This window comes from Megascapheus bottae, chromosome 1 (genome assembly GCF_031878675.1).
Source record: "Megascapheus bottae isolate mThoBot1 chromosome 1, mThoBot2.hap1, whole genome shotgun sequence".
Taxonomy (NCBI): domain Eukaryota; kingdom Metazoa; phylum Chordata; class Mammalia; order Rodentia; family Geomyidae; genus Megascapheus; species Megascapheus bottae.
Window position 1 is genome coordinate 54,520,756 of NC_143509.1, and position 18,503 is coordinate 54,539,258.

The 18,503-nt window shown below is 42.1% G+C and overlaps 1 protein-coding gene across 2 annotated transcripts in view; it reads right to left on the bottom strand.

Annotated features, from left to right (window-relative positions):
* The window catches only part of Rubcn (rubicon autophagy regulator), a 61,053-nt gene extending 44,008 nt beyond the window's left edge, over positions 1 to 17,045 (bottom strand). For both annotated transcript variants that reach the window (XM_090344669.1, XM_090344661.1), the window contains exons 1-2: positions 16,834 to 17,045; positions 6,171 to 6,324 (exon numbers count right to left, since the gene is read on the bottom strand). In XM_090344669.1, coding sequence (XP_090200795.1) covers positions 6,171 to 6,324; positions 16,834 to 16,898 — 219 coding nt within the window. In that variant the 5' untranslated portion in view covers positions 16,899 to 17,045. The remainder of the gene's footprint in view (positions 1 to 6,170; positions 6,325 to 16,833) is intronic.
* Positions 17,046 to 18,503: the final 1,458 nt, after the last annotated feature.

An 18,503-nucleotide genomic window follows, 5' to 3' on the forward strand; every position in this document is an offset into this window, starting at 1 on the left:
AGCTAAGCTGTCTAAGAGATTGGGTTGTTATAATGTTTGCTCTTAGGGAAAGACTAAAATCCTAAATGCAGGCTGCTCAGGAAAAGTGAGACCCATCTAAGAATATGGTCATGATGTTATAGCTTCCCCAAAGCCCTGGATAATTTGAAAAACAAAATACAACTGACATTCTATGACATTCTTCTGAAAATAAAAAAGACAAGGCCAGCATGAATAAATAGTTTATAAAAAAAATAAAAGCCACATACTCTTGACAGTTTTAATATTGGGGAAAAATAAAAGGGAAAATGAAGTTTTTGACACAAATACTAATTCTTACATCTTTACAAGGCAGACAGAGCAGCAATGAAACAGACATGAAGCTTCTGTTTCTGATTCTTTCCACTAGATCCTCTATCTGCTAAGTGTGTGTATATTACAGTGCCTGATTTTCTTTGGTTCCACTTGTTAACAATACTGCTGTTTTATAAATGACCATATACTTGAGTATTTTTCATTCTCATGACAAAAGGCTTGCACAAATATCATCACTTCCAGGAACTAAGTAAGACATATTAGTTGTATGGCACAAACATCTTTCATGGGAGAATCTAAAAATCAATGTATTGACAAATAATTTTTTTAAATGATGATCATGCCAAGCGTCAGAAGGTTACACCTATACCCTAGCTATTCAGGGAGATGAGACACAGAAACTACAGTTCAAAGACAGCCCTGGTAGAGACATCCAAGAGATAACATCACCAATTAACCTACGAAAAGCCAGGACGGAAGAACCACGCAAATGAAGAGTACCAGCAATAAGCAAGCAAGCAAATAGAGAATGAAACAGAGTGCAGAGTCAAGTCCCATACTGACCAAAAAAAAAACCACAAAAAACATTGAAGTGGCACTGTGGCTCAAGTGGTAAAGAGCTAGCCTTAAGCCGAATCAGAACTCAGGGACAGCACCCAGACCCAGGCCCCACAACAGTCAAAAACAAAGAAACAAGCAACAACAAACAAACAACCATTGAGCTCTTTTAAGGATAAATTTTCTCTTTGGTGGTTCTGGGGCAATCCATGCCTCCAATATTTGGCCTATTTTAGGCTTCTCATCATTTCTGGAATGACATGAATGTACCACCATGCCCCGCTTATTCTATTGAGATAACTTTTGCAGACGTTTCTGCCCCAGCTGTCCTGAAACCTAAAACTCAGATACTTCTGACCTCATTCTGTTCTGTAACCACGGTGACAGGGACATATCACCACACCCAACTATTAGTTGAGAAGAGGTCTTGCAAAATGTTCTGCTGGGACTAACTTTGATTCTCCTGCGCTCAGCTTCCCAGGTAGCTATGATGACTGGTGTGTGTCACCAAAGTAGGACAATCATCTGTCTTTAAAGTCCTGTCTTTAAAGGACTAACCTTCAGAACTTACTCTTTTTTTATTGAAGAATTTATTAACATTGATTTTTATATCATATTTCAGATGACATGTTTAACAAACAAGTTTTTTTTTTTTTAGAACAACTCAGCAAAATAAAATTCCGGTTTATTGTTGGACAACATTGTTTCACACATACATGTATCAAACAGGCCAAAAATAAATAAATAAACAACAACTTCATAGACAAAAAAAAAAGAATCGTTTTTTATCATCTTTGGCCTTTTTAACCATCTCATACACAAAAAGAAGTTACTAGAATGCACGGAATAAGATTGTTTTTTTGTTGGGCTTGAGCTCAGGGCCTGAGCACTGTCCTTGGACTTTCTCAAGGCTAGAGCTCTACCACTTGAGCCTCAGCACCACTTCCAGCTTTTTTCTATGTATGTGGTACTGTGGAATTGAACCTGGGTCTTAGTACAGGCTAGGCAAGCACTCTACCACTAGGCCAAACTCCCGGCTTGTTTTTGTTTTTACAAGGTTTTTTTCTCCTTTGAGATTACAATGAACATGATCACACCACAGGTAGTCAGAAGTAAGAAAGAATGTTTTGAAGGCTGGTTTGGTCAACGGAGATCATTAAAAATGGCTGACCCCTAACAATATGTACAAAAACATAAATTAAAAAATACAAATTTTCCTTTTTAAAGTACTTTTAAGAAAGAAAGCAGGGCCTTAGAAGTTTTGGTATTTTCCTCCCCTGCTGCAGATTCCCGTGGTGGTTTTGGAGGGGTGATGGAGAGCCTCTACTAGAAGGTGACCACATTCTGAGACAGGAAGTGGAAGGTGCATAGGTCACGGTGGACATTTTAGTTACCCTTTTCCTTTTTTGCTGTCTAGTCCTCCTCATCAGTCTTGGTATAACATGGTCATCCTCATCATCTTCAGCTGCCCATTTGCCTAGGGCTGCCTCTGCCTCCTCATCTCCATCCTCCTCTTCCTCCCCACCTTCTTCCTTATCTACCGTATTATCAGCTTCCTGCTCCCCATTTTCCTCATTAGCATTCCCATTGGCAGCGGCATCTCTTCCATTCTCTGCCTCCTCCACAACTTCCTTCTACAAGGCCTGAGCTGGGACTTTGCCCCGCAGAGCCCCACACCCCCTCTCCCCCCCCCACACACAGTGAGCGCTGGGGACTCCACAGGCCACCTCTGCCCACTCCACAAAGGCGCACACACACCCCCAGAACATTTTTTTTTTTTTTGCCAGTCCTCGGCCTTGAACTCAGGGCCTGAGAATTGTCTTTGGGTTTTCTCAAGGCTAGAGCTCTACCACTTGAGCCACACAATATCATTTCTGGCTTTTTTTTCCCCTATGTGTATGTGGTACCGAGGAATCGAACCCGGGTCTTCGTGGATGCTAGGTAAGCACTCTACCGCTACGCCAAACTCCCGGCCCCAAGAACTTATTCTTAAAAGTCTAATCTGAACTAACTTCTCCACTGAGTCCTGAAAACATCCAATAAGAACACCGATTTAAAGATACAACTCAGATAATATTCTATTTCTCGACTCAATAAAAACACTTTCATAAAGCTGGTTCAGTCTTTTCTGAGGTGACTTGAGCTAATAATAAATTCTGATTACATAAAGCTGGCTGGGCAACAGTTGGGCAACAGTAGTTCATGTCTGTGAACTTAGCTACTCAGAAGGCATCGAGGTTCAAAGCCAATCTGGGCACTAAAATCCCTGAGCCTCTTATCTCCAATTAACTATCAGAAAACCAGAAGTGGCGCTAGGGTTCCAAGGGTAGGGTGGTAGCCTTAAGCTGAAGAGCTCAGGGACAGTTCCCAGGCTCTGAGCTCAAGCCCCAAGACCAACAAAGAAAGAGAGCAAGAGAGGAGGGAGGGGGGAGGGACAGAAGAAGGAAGGGAGGAAGGAAGGAAGGAGCTAGCTGGACACTGGTGGCCTATGCTTGTAGCCCTAGTTACTCAGAAGGCTGATATCCAGAAGATTTTGATACAAGGCCAGAGGGCCTGGGCAAAAAAATCCACTAGAGGGCTGGAAGTTTGGCCTAGTGGTAGAGTGCTTGCCTAGCATGAACCAAGACCAAGTTCGATTTCACAGAACAACAAACATAGTAAATCTGGAAGTTGTGCTGTGGCTCAAGTGGGAGAGTGCTAGCCTTCAGGAAAGTCCAAGGACAGTGCTCAGGCTCTGAGTTCAAGACCCAGGACTGGCAAAAAAAAAAGTCCACTAGACTTTATCTTCAAAATAATTGACAAAAGGGCGGTAGCCTTGAGCTGAAGAGCTCAGGGACAATGCCCAGGCCCAGGGGTAGGGTTGGTGGTAGCCTTGAGCTGAAGAGCTCAGGGACAGTGCCCAGGCCAAGTTTAAACCCCATAACCCACAAAAAAATAAATAAATAAAAATTTTAAAAAATAATTGACAAAAAGGTAGCCTACAGGAAAGGTTCAAGTGGTAGAGTGCCAAATGCAAGCACACTATGCCAATATAAAGCCAAATTTTAACTCCAGTACCAATTCCCCCCCCACACACACACACAAAAGATACTAAAGCCCAGTGATTCACTTGACAATTTTAGCCTGAATCAAACCTGTAAATGGAACTGGGTGGTAGCCTTGCACTGAAGAGCTCAAAAACAAAACAAAACAAAACCTGCAAATAGAAAAACTATGATGGATATAACAAAAACAAACAAAAAACAAATTCTACTGAATTCCATTTTCAAAACACAAAGCTTATCAGAATAGTTGAATAAAGAAAAAGAAACTCAGTGTCAACAAACTTTATACTGAAAAAAATTATACTATAAAATCATTATTTGTGTGTGTGAGGGAGGGGTTAATGGGGCTTGAACTCTGGGGCCTAGGGGCTGTCCTTGAGCTCTTCAGCTCAAGGCTACCATACTACCCCTTAAGCCTCAACCCCACTTCTCCTTTTCTAGTGGTTAATTGGAGATAAGAGTCTCACAGTCTTTAGTGCCTGGGCTGGCTTTGAACTGAGTTCCTCAGATCTCAGCCTCATGAGTAGCCACCACACCGGCTAAAATCATTATTTATATCATCACCAGATGCCTACAAAGGATTGTTTAAAGGATATTCTAAAAATGAAAGCATTTTGTATATTGTAGGTGTCCTGGAATGATTCTAAGAGGAATCATTATACCCAATCATTATCTATTAAGCACTTGTGCTAATCTTTGCTTTCTTTTACCTTTTACTTTCAGTAGTAACTTCTATATATACAACATATTTCACAAGTATTTAAAAGATGTATTTAGTCTTACAAGCGAAGTATTTCTTTAATGCTATTATAAACTTAAAGTAAAGATAGTAATAACGGGTTAAAGGTGTGGCTCAGGTAGTAGGTACCAGCCAATGGGCAAAGGCAAGTATCAGATACTGAGTTCAAGTCATGGTCTCAGACATACACACAAAAAAAAAATGACAGTAATTATAATGGTCTAAATTTAAGGAAAAAAAATGTAAATGAAAGGTAGTCAGAGGGAAAAAGAATTTTGCACCAGGAAAGAAATATATTACACCAGTCTTACCAAGCATAAACAATTACTTAGCACTAGAACAAACAATGGTCTCTAGGCAAAAGTATTTCACCAAGGACAGTACATTCAGTATACTTAGTAGAGCTGGTGTTTCTTATTAAGTAAAAACATTTCCTGAATGAAACAGACTGAACACATTTTTAATTTTTCCTTTGTGCAAGTCCTGGGGCTTGAACGCAGGGCCTGAGCACTGTCCCTAAGCCTTTTTTGCTCAAGGCTAGCACTCTACCACTTAAGCCACAGTACGACTTCCAGCTTCTTCTGTTTATACAGTACTTAGGAATCAAACCTAGGGCTTCATGCATGCTGACAAACACTCTACCACTAGGCCACATTCCCAGACCCCACTTTCTGCTTTTTGATGGTGAGTTGAAGACAGGAGTCTCAAGGATTTTCCTGCCCGGGCTGGCTTTGAACCACAATCCTCAGATCTCGGCCTCATGAGTAGCTAAGATTACACATATATGCCACCGGTGCCCAGTAAAACCAAATACATTTTTTTTTGCCTTAGCTCCTTTTCTTCTTTTATTGTGCCCTTAAGAATTTATAGATTACAGGGGGTGGGAGGAGGGAAATGGGGAACAAGACATGAGAAAGGGTATCAATGTATGTGAAGTAATGCACTTTTTATCTGGTGAATATAATATAACCCTGCTATTAATCACAATAAAAAATAAATGAAAAAAAGAATTTATAGATTACATAGGAGGAATAATCTGAGATCAGAGGATTGTAATTTTGAAGCCATCTTAGGCAGGAAAGACTATGAGATTCTCTTTTTTTTTTTTTTAACCAATCCAGGGGCTTGAACTCAGGGCCTACTCACTGTCTTTGAGCTTTCTCAAGGCTAACACTCTACCACTTGAACCACAGCAACACTTCTGGCATTTTCTGTGTATGTGGCACCAAGGAATCGAACCCAGGGCTTCACACTTTACCACTAAGCTGTGCCCTCAACCCCAAGACTCTTATCTTCAATTAACCAACAAAAAACTGGAAGTAGAGGTATGGCTCAAATGATAATATTGTCTGCCTTGTGCAAAAAAGCTAAGGGACAACACCCAGGTCCTGAGTTCAAACTTCAGTACTAACACACACAAAATAAATGAGCTCAAGATTAGTGATCTTCAACTTCTTCCTGTTAACCAACTTAAAGCAACTGTCATTCCTAAACGTGATCTATCCATCAGGCAAAAAAAGGAGATTTCAACATACCTGGTCATGGATGAGCCCATGATAGAGAATGCTCTGCATGTCCCTGCAAAGCCGTTCCAGGCCACCATACTTAGACCAAACATTGGGGCAGTTGGCTGACACCAAACCTTCTACAGTAGTCTTCAAATTTCCCAGCAACTGCCAGTGCTCCCTCCTGCAATGGTACCAATGGTTAGTTCACTTCACTTCATCTAATTCTGATCACGTCAAAAAAAGCCAAGGAACCTCCTATCCCACATTCTCTCCTCTTTTAAATTTTCACAATATAAGACTCAACACTGCGAGGTAAATCCTCTTAGCAAGAAGACTAAATCAAAGAAGACTATAATTAAAAACAAAACAAAAAGCTTGGAGCATAGCCAAGTGGTGAGTGCTTAACATGGGTTTGATTCCTCAGTACCACATACACAGAAAAAGCCAGAAGTGCTGCTGTGGCTCAAGTGGCAGAGCATTAGCTTTGAGCAAAAAGTGTCCAAGCACAGTGCTCAAGCCCTGAGTTCAAGCCCTAGGACTGGCCAAAAAAAAAAATCTCCCATTACTTGTGTTTTCTAAGTGATTTTTATGGATTTTATCATTCAATCATAAGTGGAATATACTTTGTGTCTTTTGTAAAAACAAACAAAATTTCTCATTTACTTGGCATGTTATGTTTTCTAGGTGATTTTTATGGATTTTCTCATTTACTCTTAAGTGGTATATACTTCGTGGTTTTAGTTGTGTGACCCATAAAGATCCACTTCTCTTTCTTTTTTTTTTGGGGGGGGGGGTCATGGGGCTTGAACTCGGCCTGGGCACTGTCCCTGAGCTCTTCAGCTCAAGACTACCACCCTACCCTGAGCCAAGTCCCACTTCCCATTTTCTAGAGATTAATTGGAGATAAGAATCTCAGGTCCTTTTGTACCCAGGCTGGCTTTGAACCTTGATCCTCAGATCTCAGCCTCCTGAGTAGCTGGGATTACAGGCGTGAGTCACTGCATAGGGCTAAAGATCCATTTCTAAACAGTGATAGTACAAGGGCAAAAAAATGAGAACACCTTCACACAATCATACCAAATAAAACAAGACTCCCTTTATTCATTATATTTCCTAATAATAAATACACCATGATGGACAGTGCAATATATACATATATATATGTATAGATATTCACACATAAACATTATATAGATGAGAAAGATAAGATTGCAACAAAAAATGTTAAGTTATGCCTTGGATTACCTTTGGACATGCCTTCCATCCAGCCACCTCCCAGCTCATTTTGCTAGACTATTTGGTATACTTTAGAGCAACTATTGTTTCCAACTTTATTAATTCCCAACATTCTATTAACACAGCTTCTTAGCCAATAAAAACTTTAAATTGACTATGATTGAATGAAAGTACCGGATATAATGAATTAAAGCAGGTAAGGAAAATGAGATAATGTGTCAAACTCTGTCTCTTGCTGTGTTGCACACTTTTTCTTCTTTTTATTTCCTTTTGACAGTTCTAAGGTTTGACCTCAGGGTTTCCTGTTTGCTAAGCAGGTGCTCTACCGCTTGAGCCAATCCCTAGTCCTCTTTCTTCTTTTCAAGGATAGTCATAGGAAGTAGCAATTATTTCTTCAGAGACTATTCACCATAACTACTTTATCACATGTTAAAATACCTACAGAAGTGAAGGATGGTGGCTCATGCCTGTAATCCTAGCTACTCAAGAGGCTGAGATCTGAGGATCAAGGTTCAAAGCCATCCAGGGCACAAAAGGTTTAGAGACTCTTGTCTCCAGTTAACCTCTAGAAAACAGGAAGTGGGCTTGGCTCAAGGGTAGAGCAGTACCCTTGAGCTGAAGAGCTCAGGGACAGCGCTCAGGCTAAGTTCAAGCCCCAAGACCCACCAAAAAAAAAGGGGGGGGGCGGGAGTTTGGCCTAGTGGTAGAGTGCTTGCCTAGCATGCACGAAGACCCGGGTTGGATTCCTTGGTACCCCACATACATAGCAAAAAAAAAAAAGCTGGAAGTGGTGCTGAGGCTCAAGTGGTAGAGTGCTAGCCTTGAGAAAGTCCAAGGACAGTGCTCAAGCCCTGAGTCCAGGCCAAGACTGGCAAAAAAAAAAAAAAGAAAGAAAAGAAAGAAACTATAGATGTGGGAGGGTCTTAAATAATCATTTCTATCAGTATTCAAACTAGTATCCTGTATTTTCTAAGCTATTTAGGAAAGTGAATGTTTAAAAGTAAACAAAATCCACAAGTAAAAATGATGATGGATATGGTAAAGGACTATCATCTAAAAAAGGGAGAACCAGATGGACTTCACTCATTCTGGTCTATTTACTCTGGTCTTCTTGTGTTATAAACAAGACTTTATTCAAAGACATCAAGTTTCTTTAACTTTATGCCATTAAACATCTGAAGCTCCAGACTTCTCTTGCTCTAGTTACAGAACAAGAGAAATATCTGGAGATAACTAAAACTTACATGGGACTAAAGGAGTCACTAAAATGCTATTTACTGTTACATTGTGAAAGTTGCCACCCTAGAGACCAAGTGAATGCCAACTTTTGCTCGGTGACTGCCATCTCTATGCGTCCTCTGGACTAACTTCTGCTCCTCTGACTGACATAATTTTTACATTCCACTAGGCTATATAATCGAGTAATACAGGCCTGACAACAAGTCTGTCTCAACAGGTGACTGCGTAACTGTGTTCTGATTCATTCTGTATTAATCTCAACATTAACTGTCAGAGAACAAAATGATAAGTTCCAAAAGCAGACATCAAAATACTCTAGCATCCTTTGTCTTTTCTTCTAGAAGTATACTATACAGAGCAGTAAAATCCAAGATATGGAACATTTAAATCTACTAATAACTTCCTCTGAACAAAGCTAAAAAACTCCCTCACTATAAATTATCACTGAGAAGCTGGGCTCAGTGGCTTATACCTGTAACCCTAGCTACTCAGGAGGCTGAGATCTGAAGATTGAGGTTCAAGGCCAGCCCTGGCACTAAAGTCTATGAGACTCTTATCTTCAATTAACCATTAGGAAACCAGAAGTGGCACTGTGGCTCAAGGGGCAGGGCAGAAGCCTTGAGCTGAAGAGCTCAGGGACAGCACCCAGGCCCAGAGTTCAAGCCCCACAACCCACTAAATAAATAAATAATCACTGAGAAAGATGTCAAAGCTACAAAAAAAATATGTGGCTCTTTATTGCACAGCAAATGTGTACATTTCTGCCTGAATCCTTTTCATCAACTCACACTAAAGCCAATCGCAGAATAAAGTCCCTCCTATTTTCTTCTGTGGGAATTTTGACCATATTCCTCCTTTAAAGAAGAACAGAAACTGCTTAAGTGACTCAAGGATATGTGGAAGAAAAGTGTTCCTAAATGCCAACCCCGGCCTAAGCTTGCCAGATAAGAAATGACAATCAAAATGAAAATGAAACAAGTTATGAATGTCATGCTATATTTAAAATTACATTTACAATTCCATTATAAAAATACTGCAAAGATGTCATTACCATCAGTAATATGAGGGGAATACAAGAAGAATATTGTTTAGGCCTTTTCTGAGACTAGATGAAGGAATCAGATTTGAACAAGAAACTAGAATCTACTCATAAAGGATTTTTTTTTAAAAATCCAAGTGTCGGGGCCGGGAGTTTGGCCTAGTGGTTAAAGTGCTTGCCTAGCATGCATGAAGCCCCGGGTTCGATTCCTCGGTACCACATACATAGAAAAAAGCCGGAAGTGGTGCTGAGGCTCAAGTGGTAGAGCTCTAGCCTTGAGAAAGTCCAAGGACAGTGCCCAGGCCCTGAGCTCAAGCCCAGGACTGGCAAAAAACAAAAACAAAAACAAAAAATCCAAGTGTCAGGGGCTTCTTATGACAAAAGACTATGTGTGGGGGGCCGGGAGTTTGGCCTAGTGGTAGAGTGCTGGCCTAGCATGCACAAAGATCCAGGTTCGATTCCTTGGTACCACATACTTAGAAAAAGCCGGAAGTGGTGCTAAGGCTCAAGTGGTAGATCTAGCCTTGAGAAAAATCCAAGGACAGTGCTCAGGCCCTAAGATTAAGCCCAGGACTTGCAAAAAAAAAAAAAAAAAAAAAAAGACTATGTGTGATCAGGCAAGGCCCTGGGACTTTCAATGCCAGAAAGGACTTCTTAGAAAGGCCTCTCCCTCCTCAAAATAGAGAAAAACATAATTATAAGTAATTATTGGTAATACTAAGGTAGCAAGAGACTCCCAAAGTTAAACACTTAATATATGTTTACTATTTCTCTCTGGTTATATATTTTCTGCTTTAATTATACATTACTTAACTTTTGGACTGTATAGCTAAATATATATGCTGATTTTTAAATAAGTAATGTGCTTAAAGGAAAAACATACTTGACTCTATTGTACAGTCTTTCAACTCTGAAGCACACAAGAGGACCTAATCTCAGGCCAGTCCATCCCTTTAGTGTTTGAGAGCAGAATACCTGCAAGGAAATAAGCAGTATTTTGACATGCTTTGAAACTTTATACCTAACTCCACAATTGCCTCACCAACCATACTAAATTTGAATGATAGAGAATTTATTAAATTTTAACATCTGAATAGACTAAACAAAAGGCCAGAAAATTCTTATACTAGAAACTCCATAGTATACAGTTCAAAGATTCCCATGACTTTGTCTCAATCTAAATATTAACATACTCCACTATGAACATGTCATCCTCACTCCTATAGCTGTATTCCTGCACGCCTTTCCACTTAGAAAGTCTCTTATCTTGTCACCTCCTTCAGGAATTCAGGTCCTGCTCTAGTTCAACTTCCTCTCAGAGGAACGTAGCATATGTTGTCAACATACCATTCGTCCTGCTAATCCTTAAAAATTGTTCTTTAGGAGGTGGGGAGTTTGGCCTAGTGGTAGAATGCCTGCCTAGCAAGCATGAAGACCTGGGTTCGATTCCTTGGTACCACATGCATAGAAAAAGCCAGAAATGGTGGTGTGGTTTAAGTGGTAGAGCTCTAGCCTTGAGAAAGCCCAAGGACAGTGCTCAGGCCCTGAGCTCAAGCCCCAAGACTAGCAAAAAAAAAATGAAAATGAAAAAAACAAATTGTTCTTTAAATCACTGCATATGGTTAGGGGCCAGCATATTGGACAGAACAGGTTATAATCACCCAGACAAGATGATGAAACTTGTAAAGGAAAAGATTTAAAGGAGAAAGTAAAAAGAGAAGAGGGAGAAGTCAGAGAGAAGATAAGGAGGAGAGGGAGAAGGGGAAAATGGGAGGAAAAGGAAGGATGAAAAGAAGAAAGAAAAAGAAGAAAAATCCACTTACTGATAAAAGTTATAAGAAGCAAAAACAGCTGTGAGGAGAAAGACTCTGAGAAAAGCTTCAGGCTTAGGATTTGCTGCAGTCAACTGGTACACCCTCCCACTCCTGGCTCCTGACTACAGCAGTTTTTCTAAAAGCTTCAAAGGTCTATTTGTGCTTTTTGTACTAATAACTGAAATGGCAGTGTGGACTGCTCAATTTGTGATCATCTTGCTTTGCTACCAGTTCTGTATTACCAATCAACCTTAGCATGACCAAGAGAACAGGAAGAGATATGAGTGGGAAATAAAGATAAATGTAAAAAAATGAAAAGTGACCAGGGAAAGGAGAAAAGAAGAGGCCCTTTCAATGGCAAGAGTAGTAGTGGCATCTGCCCAACTGTAAGAGGCATGACCAAACTGTTAATGCTTTCATCCCTTAAACAAACATTCATTGAGCAACACATGTATGTGAAGAACTAAGTGAGGCAACGCGGCGATGGTTGTTAAAGAGGAGGGGCCCCATCTCAGAAAGTTCAGAATGTAATGGGGAAAACTTGAAATGAGAAGTGCCATAATAGAGAGGTGGAAAAGAACGCATCATGAATGTCTTCTAAAGGCGTGTCAGTTGAAGGATGACTAAGTGTTCCTCCATGCAACACAGGAGATACTGAAGGGAGTATACAGACTCAAGAATGAGAATAATGAGAAAGATGTGACTGTCATAGTTCTATGACTAGCAGTTCATAGGGATTAATGTACAAACTGAGTACTAACGTAAAGGGGTTTTGATTACATTGTCTTTTCAATGGGAAAACCAATTAATATTTTTGAGCAAAATACTGTTTGTTTCTGCATAATTAAATTCATAGCAGTTGAGGTTGTTTGGAATTAGAAGACTAAATCTAAATAGAAAGATAGAAAGGTTAATTAAGCCAGGCACCTTCATGCCTGGACTCCTAGCTACTCAGAGAGGCTGAGATCTGAGGATGCCAGCCCAGGCATGAAAGCCTGTGAGATTTTTTTTTTTTCACCAGTTCTGGGGCTTGAACTCAGAGCCTGGGCACTGTCCTTGGCTTTCTCAAGGCTAGAGCTCTACCACTTGGAGCTGCAGTGCCACTTTTGGCTTTTTCTGTGTATGTGGGTACTGAGGAATCGAACCCAGGGATTTGTGCACACTAGGGGTTGTACACTCTATCACTAGGCCATACTCACATGCCCCCATCCCCCTGAGATTCTTATCTCCAACTAATCACCAGAAAACAAAGTGGCCACTGTGGCTTAAGTGGTCGAGTGTTAGCTTTGAGATGAAGAGCTCAGGGACAGCACCCAGGCCCAGAGTTCAAGCCCCACGACCGACAAAAAGAGAGAGACAGAGACAGAATGAGAGATTAATTAAATAATCCCCCATGAGAGATAATGTAAGTCTGCAATGAATACATTGTTTATGATCCTTGACTTTGAGAACAGGACTCTGATTCTCCACAGAGGAGAATTCTCCCCATTTACCACTTACTCTGGTCCATAGGGTCTGAGGTCTTACCCTATCATAGGATGCAGCATTGGGGATATAATTTAATCCTGACTTAGCACATTGAATGCCTTGATCTCAGGAACAGGGCCATAAATTAGCCAATCCCTCAAATTTTTGCTGTTGCTACAGTTTTGTTGTTGTTATTTTTTGTTTTTTGTTTTTGTGGGTCATGGGGTTTACTCAGTACCTGGGCACTGTCCCTGAGCTCATGAGCTCAAGGCTACCGCCCTTCCCCAGGAGCCACAGCCCCACTTCCCATTTGCTAGAGGTTAATTGGAGATAAGAGTCTTAGGCTTTTTAGTGCCTGGGCTGGCTTTGGACCTCGATCCTTAGATCTTGCCCTTCTGAACAGCTAGGATTTCAGGCGTGAGTCACCACACCCAGACTTCTACGGCTTTTTTTTTGCTAGTCCCAGGTTGCCAGAGCTTTTGAGGCTGCACTCTTTCTGTTATTGTTATTGCCAGATTTAGAGTTGCTAAGGATTTTCCTTTAAAAGAGTCTGCCTGCCAAGGGAGCTAAAAAGAGACTTCTCAGAGGAAAGTAAAAATGGCAAAGAAACACATGAAGAAATTTTTATCATCCCTGGCCATAAAGGAAATACAAATGAAAGCAACCCTGAGATACTCCAGTTAAACTGGTCAATATTCTGAATTCAGACAATAAATCAATGCCAGCGAGGATATGGAGAAAAAGGAACCCTACTGTACTGCTGGTGGAAATGTAAAATAATACAATCACTCTGAAAAGCAATCTGGAGGCTCCTCAAAAATCTAAATATAAACATCCCCTACAACCCAGGCCTACCACTCCTAGGCACCTACCCTGAGCATCATGAAAAAGGACAAGGACAAGGACACCTGCACGTCCATGTTCACTGATGCACTAGTCACAACAGCCAAGATATGGGAACAGCCCAGATGCCCCACAATAGATGAATGGATCCAAAAAGCATAGGACCTATATACAATGGACTTTTACACAGTCATTAGGAAGGATAAAATAATGGCATTCACAGGGAAATGGATGGAACCAGAACAAATCTCTGAGTGAAGTGATACTATCAACTGAGAGAAGAGAGGTAGAGAAAGGTGGTTTATTATATTCTTTTTTTATTTTTGTGGATCATGGGGCTTTGAACTCAGGGCCTGAGTGCTGTCCCTAAGTATTTTTGCTCAAGGTCACCTCTCTACCACTTCTCCACTTCCAGTTTTCTGGTAGTTAATTGGAGATGAGCCCCACGGACATTGTGCAAACCACAATCGTCAGATCTCAGCCTCTTGAGTAGCTAGGATTATAGATATGAGCCACCAGCACCTGGCATAGAGAACGTCTGGGTGGCTTTAAAGCTTATACAGATTTCTATCAACCACTTTCAGAAAAATACAATGAAAAGTTTATTCTTCTATTTAAAAATGATGTCATCTCATCAGTATGCCTATGTCTAGCTGGACACTGGTGATCCTACCTATTTAGGAGAGTGAGATACTGAAAATTGCAATTTAAAGCCAGTCCTGGCAGAAAAATCCTCCAGACTCCAACTCCAAAATAACCAGCAAAGAGCAGGAGCTGGAGGCATGGCTCAAGTGGGAGAGCACCAGTTGAGCAGGCAAGCAAAGTGCAAGGCCCTGAGCAAGTCCCAGTACTACACCTCATTCAAAAAAAAAGAAAAGAAACGAAAGGAAGGAGGGAAAACGCTATCTCTTGTGTGTTACTGTGGCCACAGAAAGTTTATGTTTGCAGAATCATTGACCCAGCCACAATGCCTCTCAATTCTCAAACACAAAGCAAGTATTAACCAGTTGAGGATCTGAAGCCAGTGAAGCCATCAGTACCATGAACCCTCATCAAACAACATATTCAGTGTTAACCAGCCACCAGTAAAGAATAAGCTTGTAACAAAATTTGAGAGACTTCACATGGGAAAACCCCACTGCTTAAATTGATTTTACTTTGGTTAAGAAGCAAGCATAGAAAGAGTAATAAAATAGGCTGGGAGTTTGGCCTAGTGGTAGAGTACTTGCCTAGCATGCACGAAGACCCAGGTTCAATTCCTCGGTATCACTTACATAGAAAAAGCCAGAAGTGGTGCTGTGGCTCAAAGGGTAGAGCACTAGCCTTGAGGAAAGCCCAAGGACAGTACCCAGGCCCTGAGTTCAAGCCCCAGGACCAGCAAAAAAATAAAGTGCAGACTAATGTGCTAAACTTGAACTCATTGTCAAGGATTCACTGTATGGCATGGAAAATTACTTATACTGCCCATGTCTCAGCTTCCTCATCTGTGAAATGTTAATTATAGTACCACCTCATATCACTGTTAACACAATTAAATAAATAAGTGAACATTTGGTAAGGCTCTTAAAACACTGCCTAGAATATGATATACAATGTCAAATAAGTAACAAATGCAGCTTCAGCTAAATAGGGAAGGAAATTGACCTAGACTGCTCACATGAGGTAGTTACAGGAAAATCATAATAATCTTGTTTAAAATTTACATGACACCTTTTACATGAAACACTTCGAAGACATCTGGAGGAAGAATTAATAGCCAAATATACTTAAACAGAAGCTGAAATATGGAAAAAGGAAGTAAGATGTTCAGTTTCACTTGGTATGCATCATTCTAAAACTCAAGCAAGAACTCCAACGCCTGGTAGACCAGGCTTTATTCAACAGGCTTTGTGCATACAAAGTGGAGTTTACATTAAAAACAAACATCTCCAACTGGACACAACATAGTAATTCTCCCCTGAGAGTATTTCCATAGAGATAAACATTTTGCCTATACAGCTTTGGATTTCAGTGGCTCCTGAGACCATAATTATATATATGTTCAACCTAAATGTTCAACGAAGACTACCTTTTACCATATTCCTGCTGCACCCTGTGAGCTCAGAGCAGTTTTGGTGGTGGTGGCAGCAGTGGAGGTAGGGGGTGAGGGGAGGAGGGAGGATCCAGAGTCTCCTTGTAAGTACTCTATCATGGAGCCACACTCCTCCCAAGTCCTCAGGTCAGTTATTAATAAAGCAAACATTAAATATGGGAAACACCTCCACAGAGTCCAACTGATCATTTTAGCTAATGTAGCTTCATAAATCTTATGTCTTCTAATTTTTTGAAGATATGGACTGACAACAGTTGAACTAAGGGCAAGCCTGCTTAGTTTGCAATATGGGGAAGAAGTGAAAGGCCTGAAGATGAAAAAGGAAACGTGAAAGAGGTCCTGTCACTCTCTTGGCTGGGATCCAACACTGACAAGGACATGCACACCATTTCTGTCTCATCAGCAAGCCCCCACCTCCACCAATTGCCACTGAAATTGCTTGCTTTCTGACCACAGACCTCCTCTCCTTCCTCCCCACACTCATCCCTTTCTAACCTTCCCAAGCTAGTCACAACTCCAAAATCTTTGCTCCCAGAAATTCGCACATCACCTCTCGATACTGCCCTGGCTCGCTACAGCCACGAGTTTTAACCGAGGCACCCAGCCTTGATCTATAGAATCTGGCCTGTACGTTCTCACTGTCTCTTTACAGCCCAGTCCTTTTCTCCCAGGCTCTCCCAGCCATTGCCAGTTCTGGATTCGGGTTTCACTTCCTCTGTTCCCCTACTCGCCTAGAATCCGACCCTCCCTCCCGCCCAATTACTAAGCCCCCTTCCCACCAACGCCCTGCCAGTCCCTCTTCTATGAAATTCTTCCCAAACAAGTCCCCGGCCGGCCGCTCCGGCAGCCTTCGGGTCTGTGGCTCCCAGCACTCCTCCAGATGCCCTCCGAGCCCTGTCAAGCCTCCCGAAGCTCCGGCGCCGCTGGGAGCCCCCTGCCCTCCACACCTCCCCAGCCCACCTGCTGTCCTCAGGCAGGTGCTCCTCGCAGCCGCCAAAATCCATTCCCGCGCCCTCCGGCCGCATCCGGGACTAGGAGGCCGCCTCCCTGCTGGAGAGAAGCGTCCTTCAGGGAACTCAGTTCGTCGCCAGGGACACCCACAGCTGGTGGGCTCCGAGTCATGCACTACACCCAGGCGGCGTCAACGTCAATGACGGGCTGCCTCAGCTGTAGTTTCTGCCCCCCTCACTTCCGTCTCCGAGAACTACAACTCCCAGCAAGCCCTGCGAACGTCCGGTCACTCCCGGCATGCATCGCCCTACCCTATCTGAGGCTGCGTGCGCGCCGTGGAGGCAGACCTGGGCAGCGTGCGTGGTACTGGTTTGTTCTGGGTTAGGTTTCCGATCTCTGACTGGCTGTTCGCCGGTGTTTTCGTCTCAGGAATCGGTTGGTGAGGGACCTTACACAGCCTGCTACTCTCCACCTTGAGAATGTGACCTAGAGGTGTAGGTTAGGAAGTAACTCCGTTCCCATTTAAGTTGTATCCGTGCCACTTTAGTCTCCCAGGCCTCACGCCTGTTGGTGGTGCTCGGAGACCTCAAACATTTAAGTAGAGTCCACAGACTCCGGAGGACACGGTTGCCTTTGGGGTCGCAATAAAAGAGCAGGAGGTTTCCTGGAGCAGAGTTTTGGTGCTTGTAAAGGGAGTTTATATAAAGAGAGTAGCTAGCCCTGGCCAGCTTCGAACTCTAGATCTTCCTGCCTTAGCCTGCTGAGTGCTGGGATTACAGCAGCGATGTACAACTATGCCTGGAATACTTTTTCTTTTGTTTTGCTTTTGCAAGCCCAGGGGCTTGAACTCAGGGCCTGAGCACTGTCCTCGGGCTTTCTCAAGGCTAGAGCTCTACCACTTGAGCCACAGTGCCACTTCCAGCTTTTTCTATGTATCAAACCCGGGTCTTCGTGCATACTAGGCAACCACTCTCTACCACTAGGCCAAACTCCCAGCCCTACTTTTTTTTTTTAAGAGGACAAGTTAAAAAGAAAAAAGGTGAAGAGAAGATGAAGAAAACAGTACAGACATAAGGAAATGTGCTGTTGGCTTCAGTAGTAAAGAAGGGGAAACGGGCACAAAACAATGGTATAGGCACTTGGGTGCAGGCAGTCCACATCAAGTGCCACAGTGAGGAGTTGGTGTTTTATCCTAGCTTATGAGGGATATGTAGACGAGGTAACTTGAGCAAACAAGCCTGGGGGAGGTGGTTGAATGTCAGTTTCGAGCAGAAAAGCCAAGCAAGAGCCCAAGGGTCCTAAGTTCTAGCCTCTGTAAGGATGCACACAAACATATCCACACGCTTAGGAAGGAGTGGGCGTGAAAAGAAAGTATAGAAGGGAGAGAGAATCCTTAGAGGGGCAGATGGTTAATACCAGTGAGTGAACGCAACCATTTATAAGGAGAGAATGCAGAAATTCCAAAGTGAAAAGCTCAAACCTGATTCAAGAGGGGAGGCTCAGTTTAACTGTTCTGAAATGGGCATAGTTGCCAGATATTCTGATTTTATTTTTAAGCTAGAATCTACACTTTTAAATTACAATTAAAGGGGCTGGGAGTTTGGCCGAGTGATAGAGTGCTTGCCTGGCACGCATGAAGACCCAGGTTCAATGCCTTGGTACCACATACATAGAAAAGG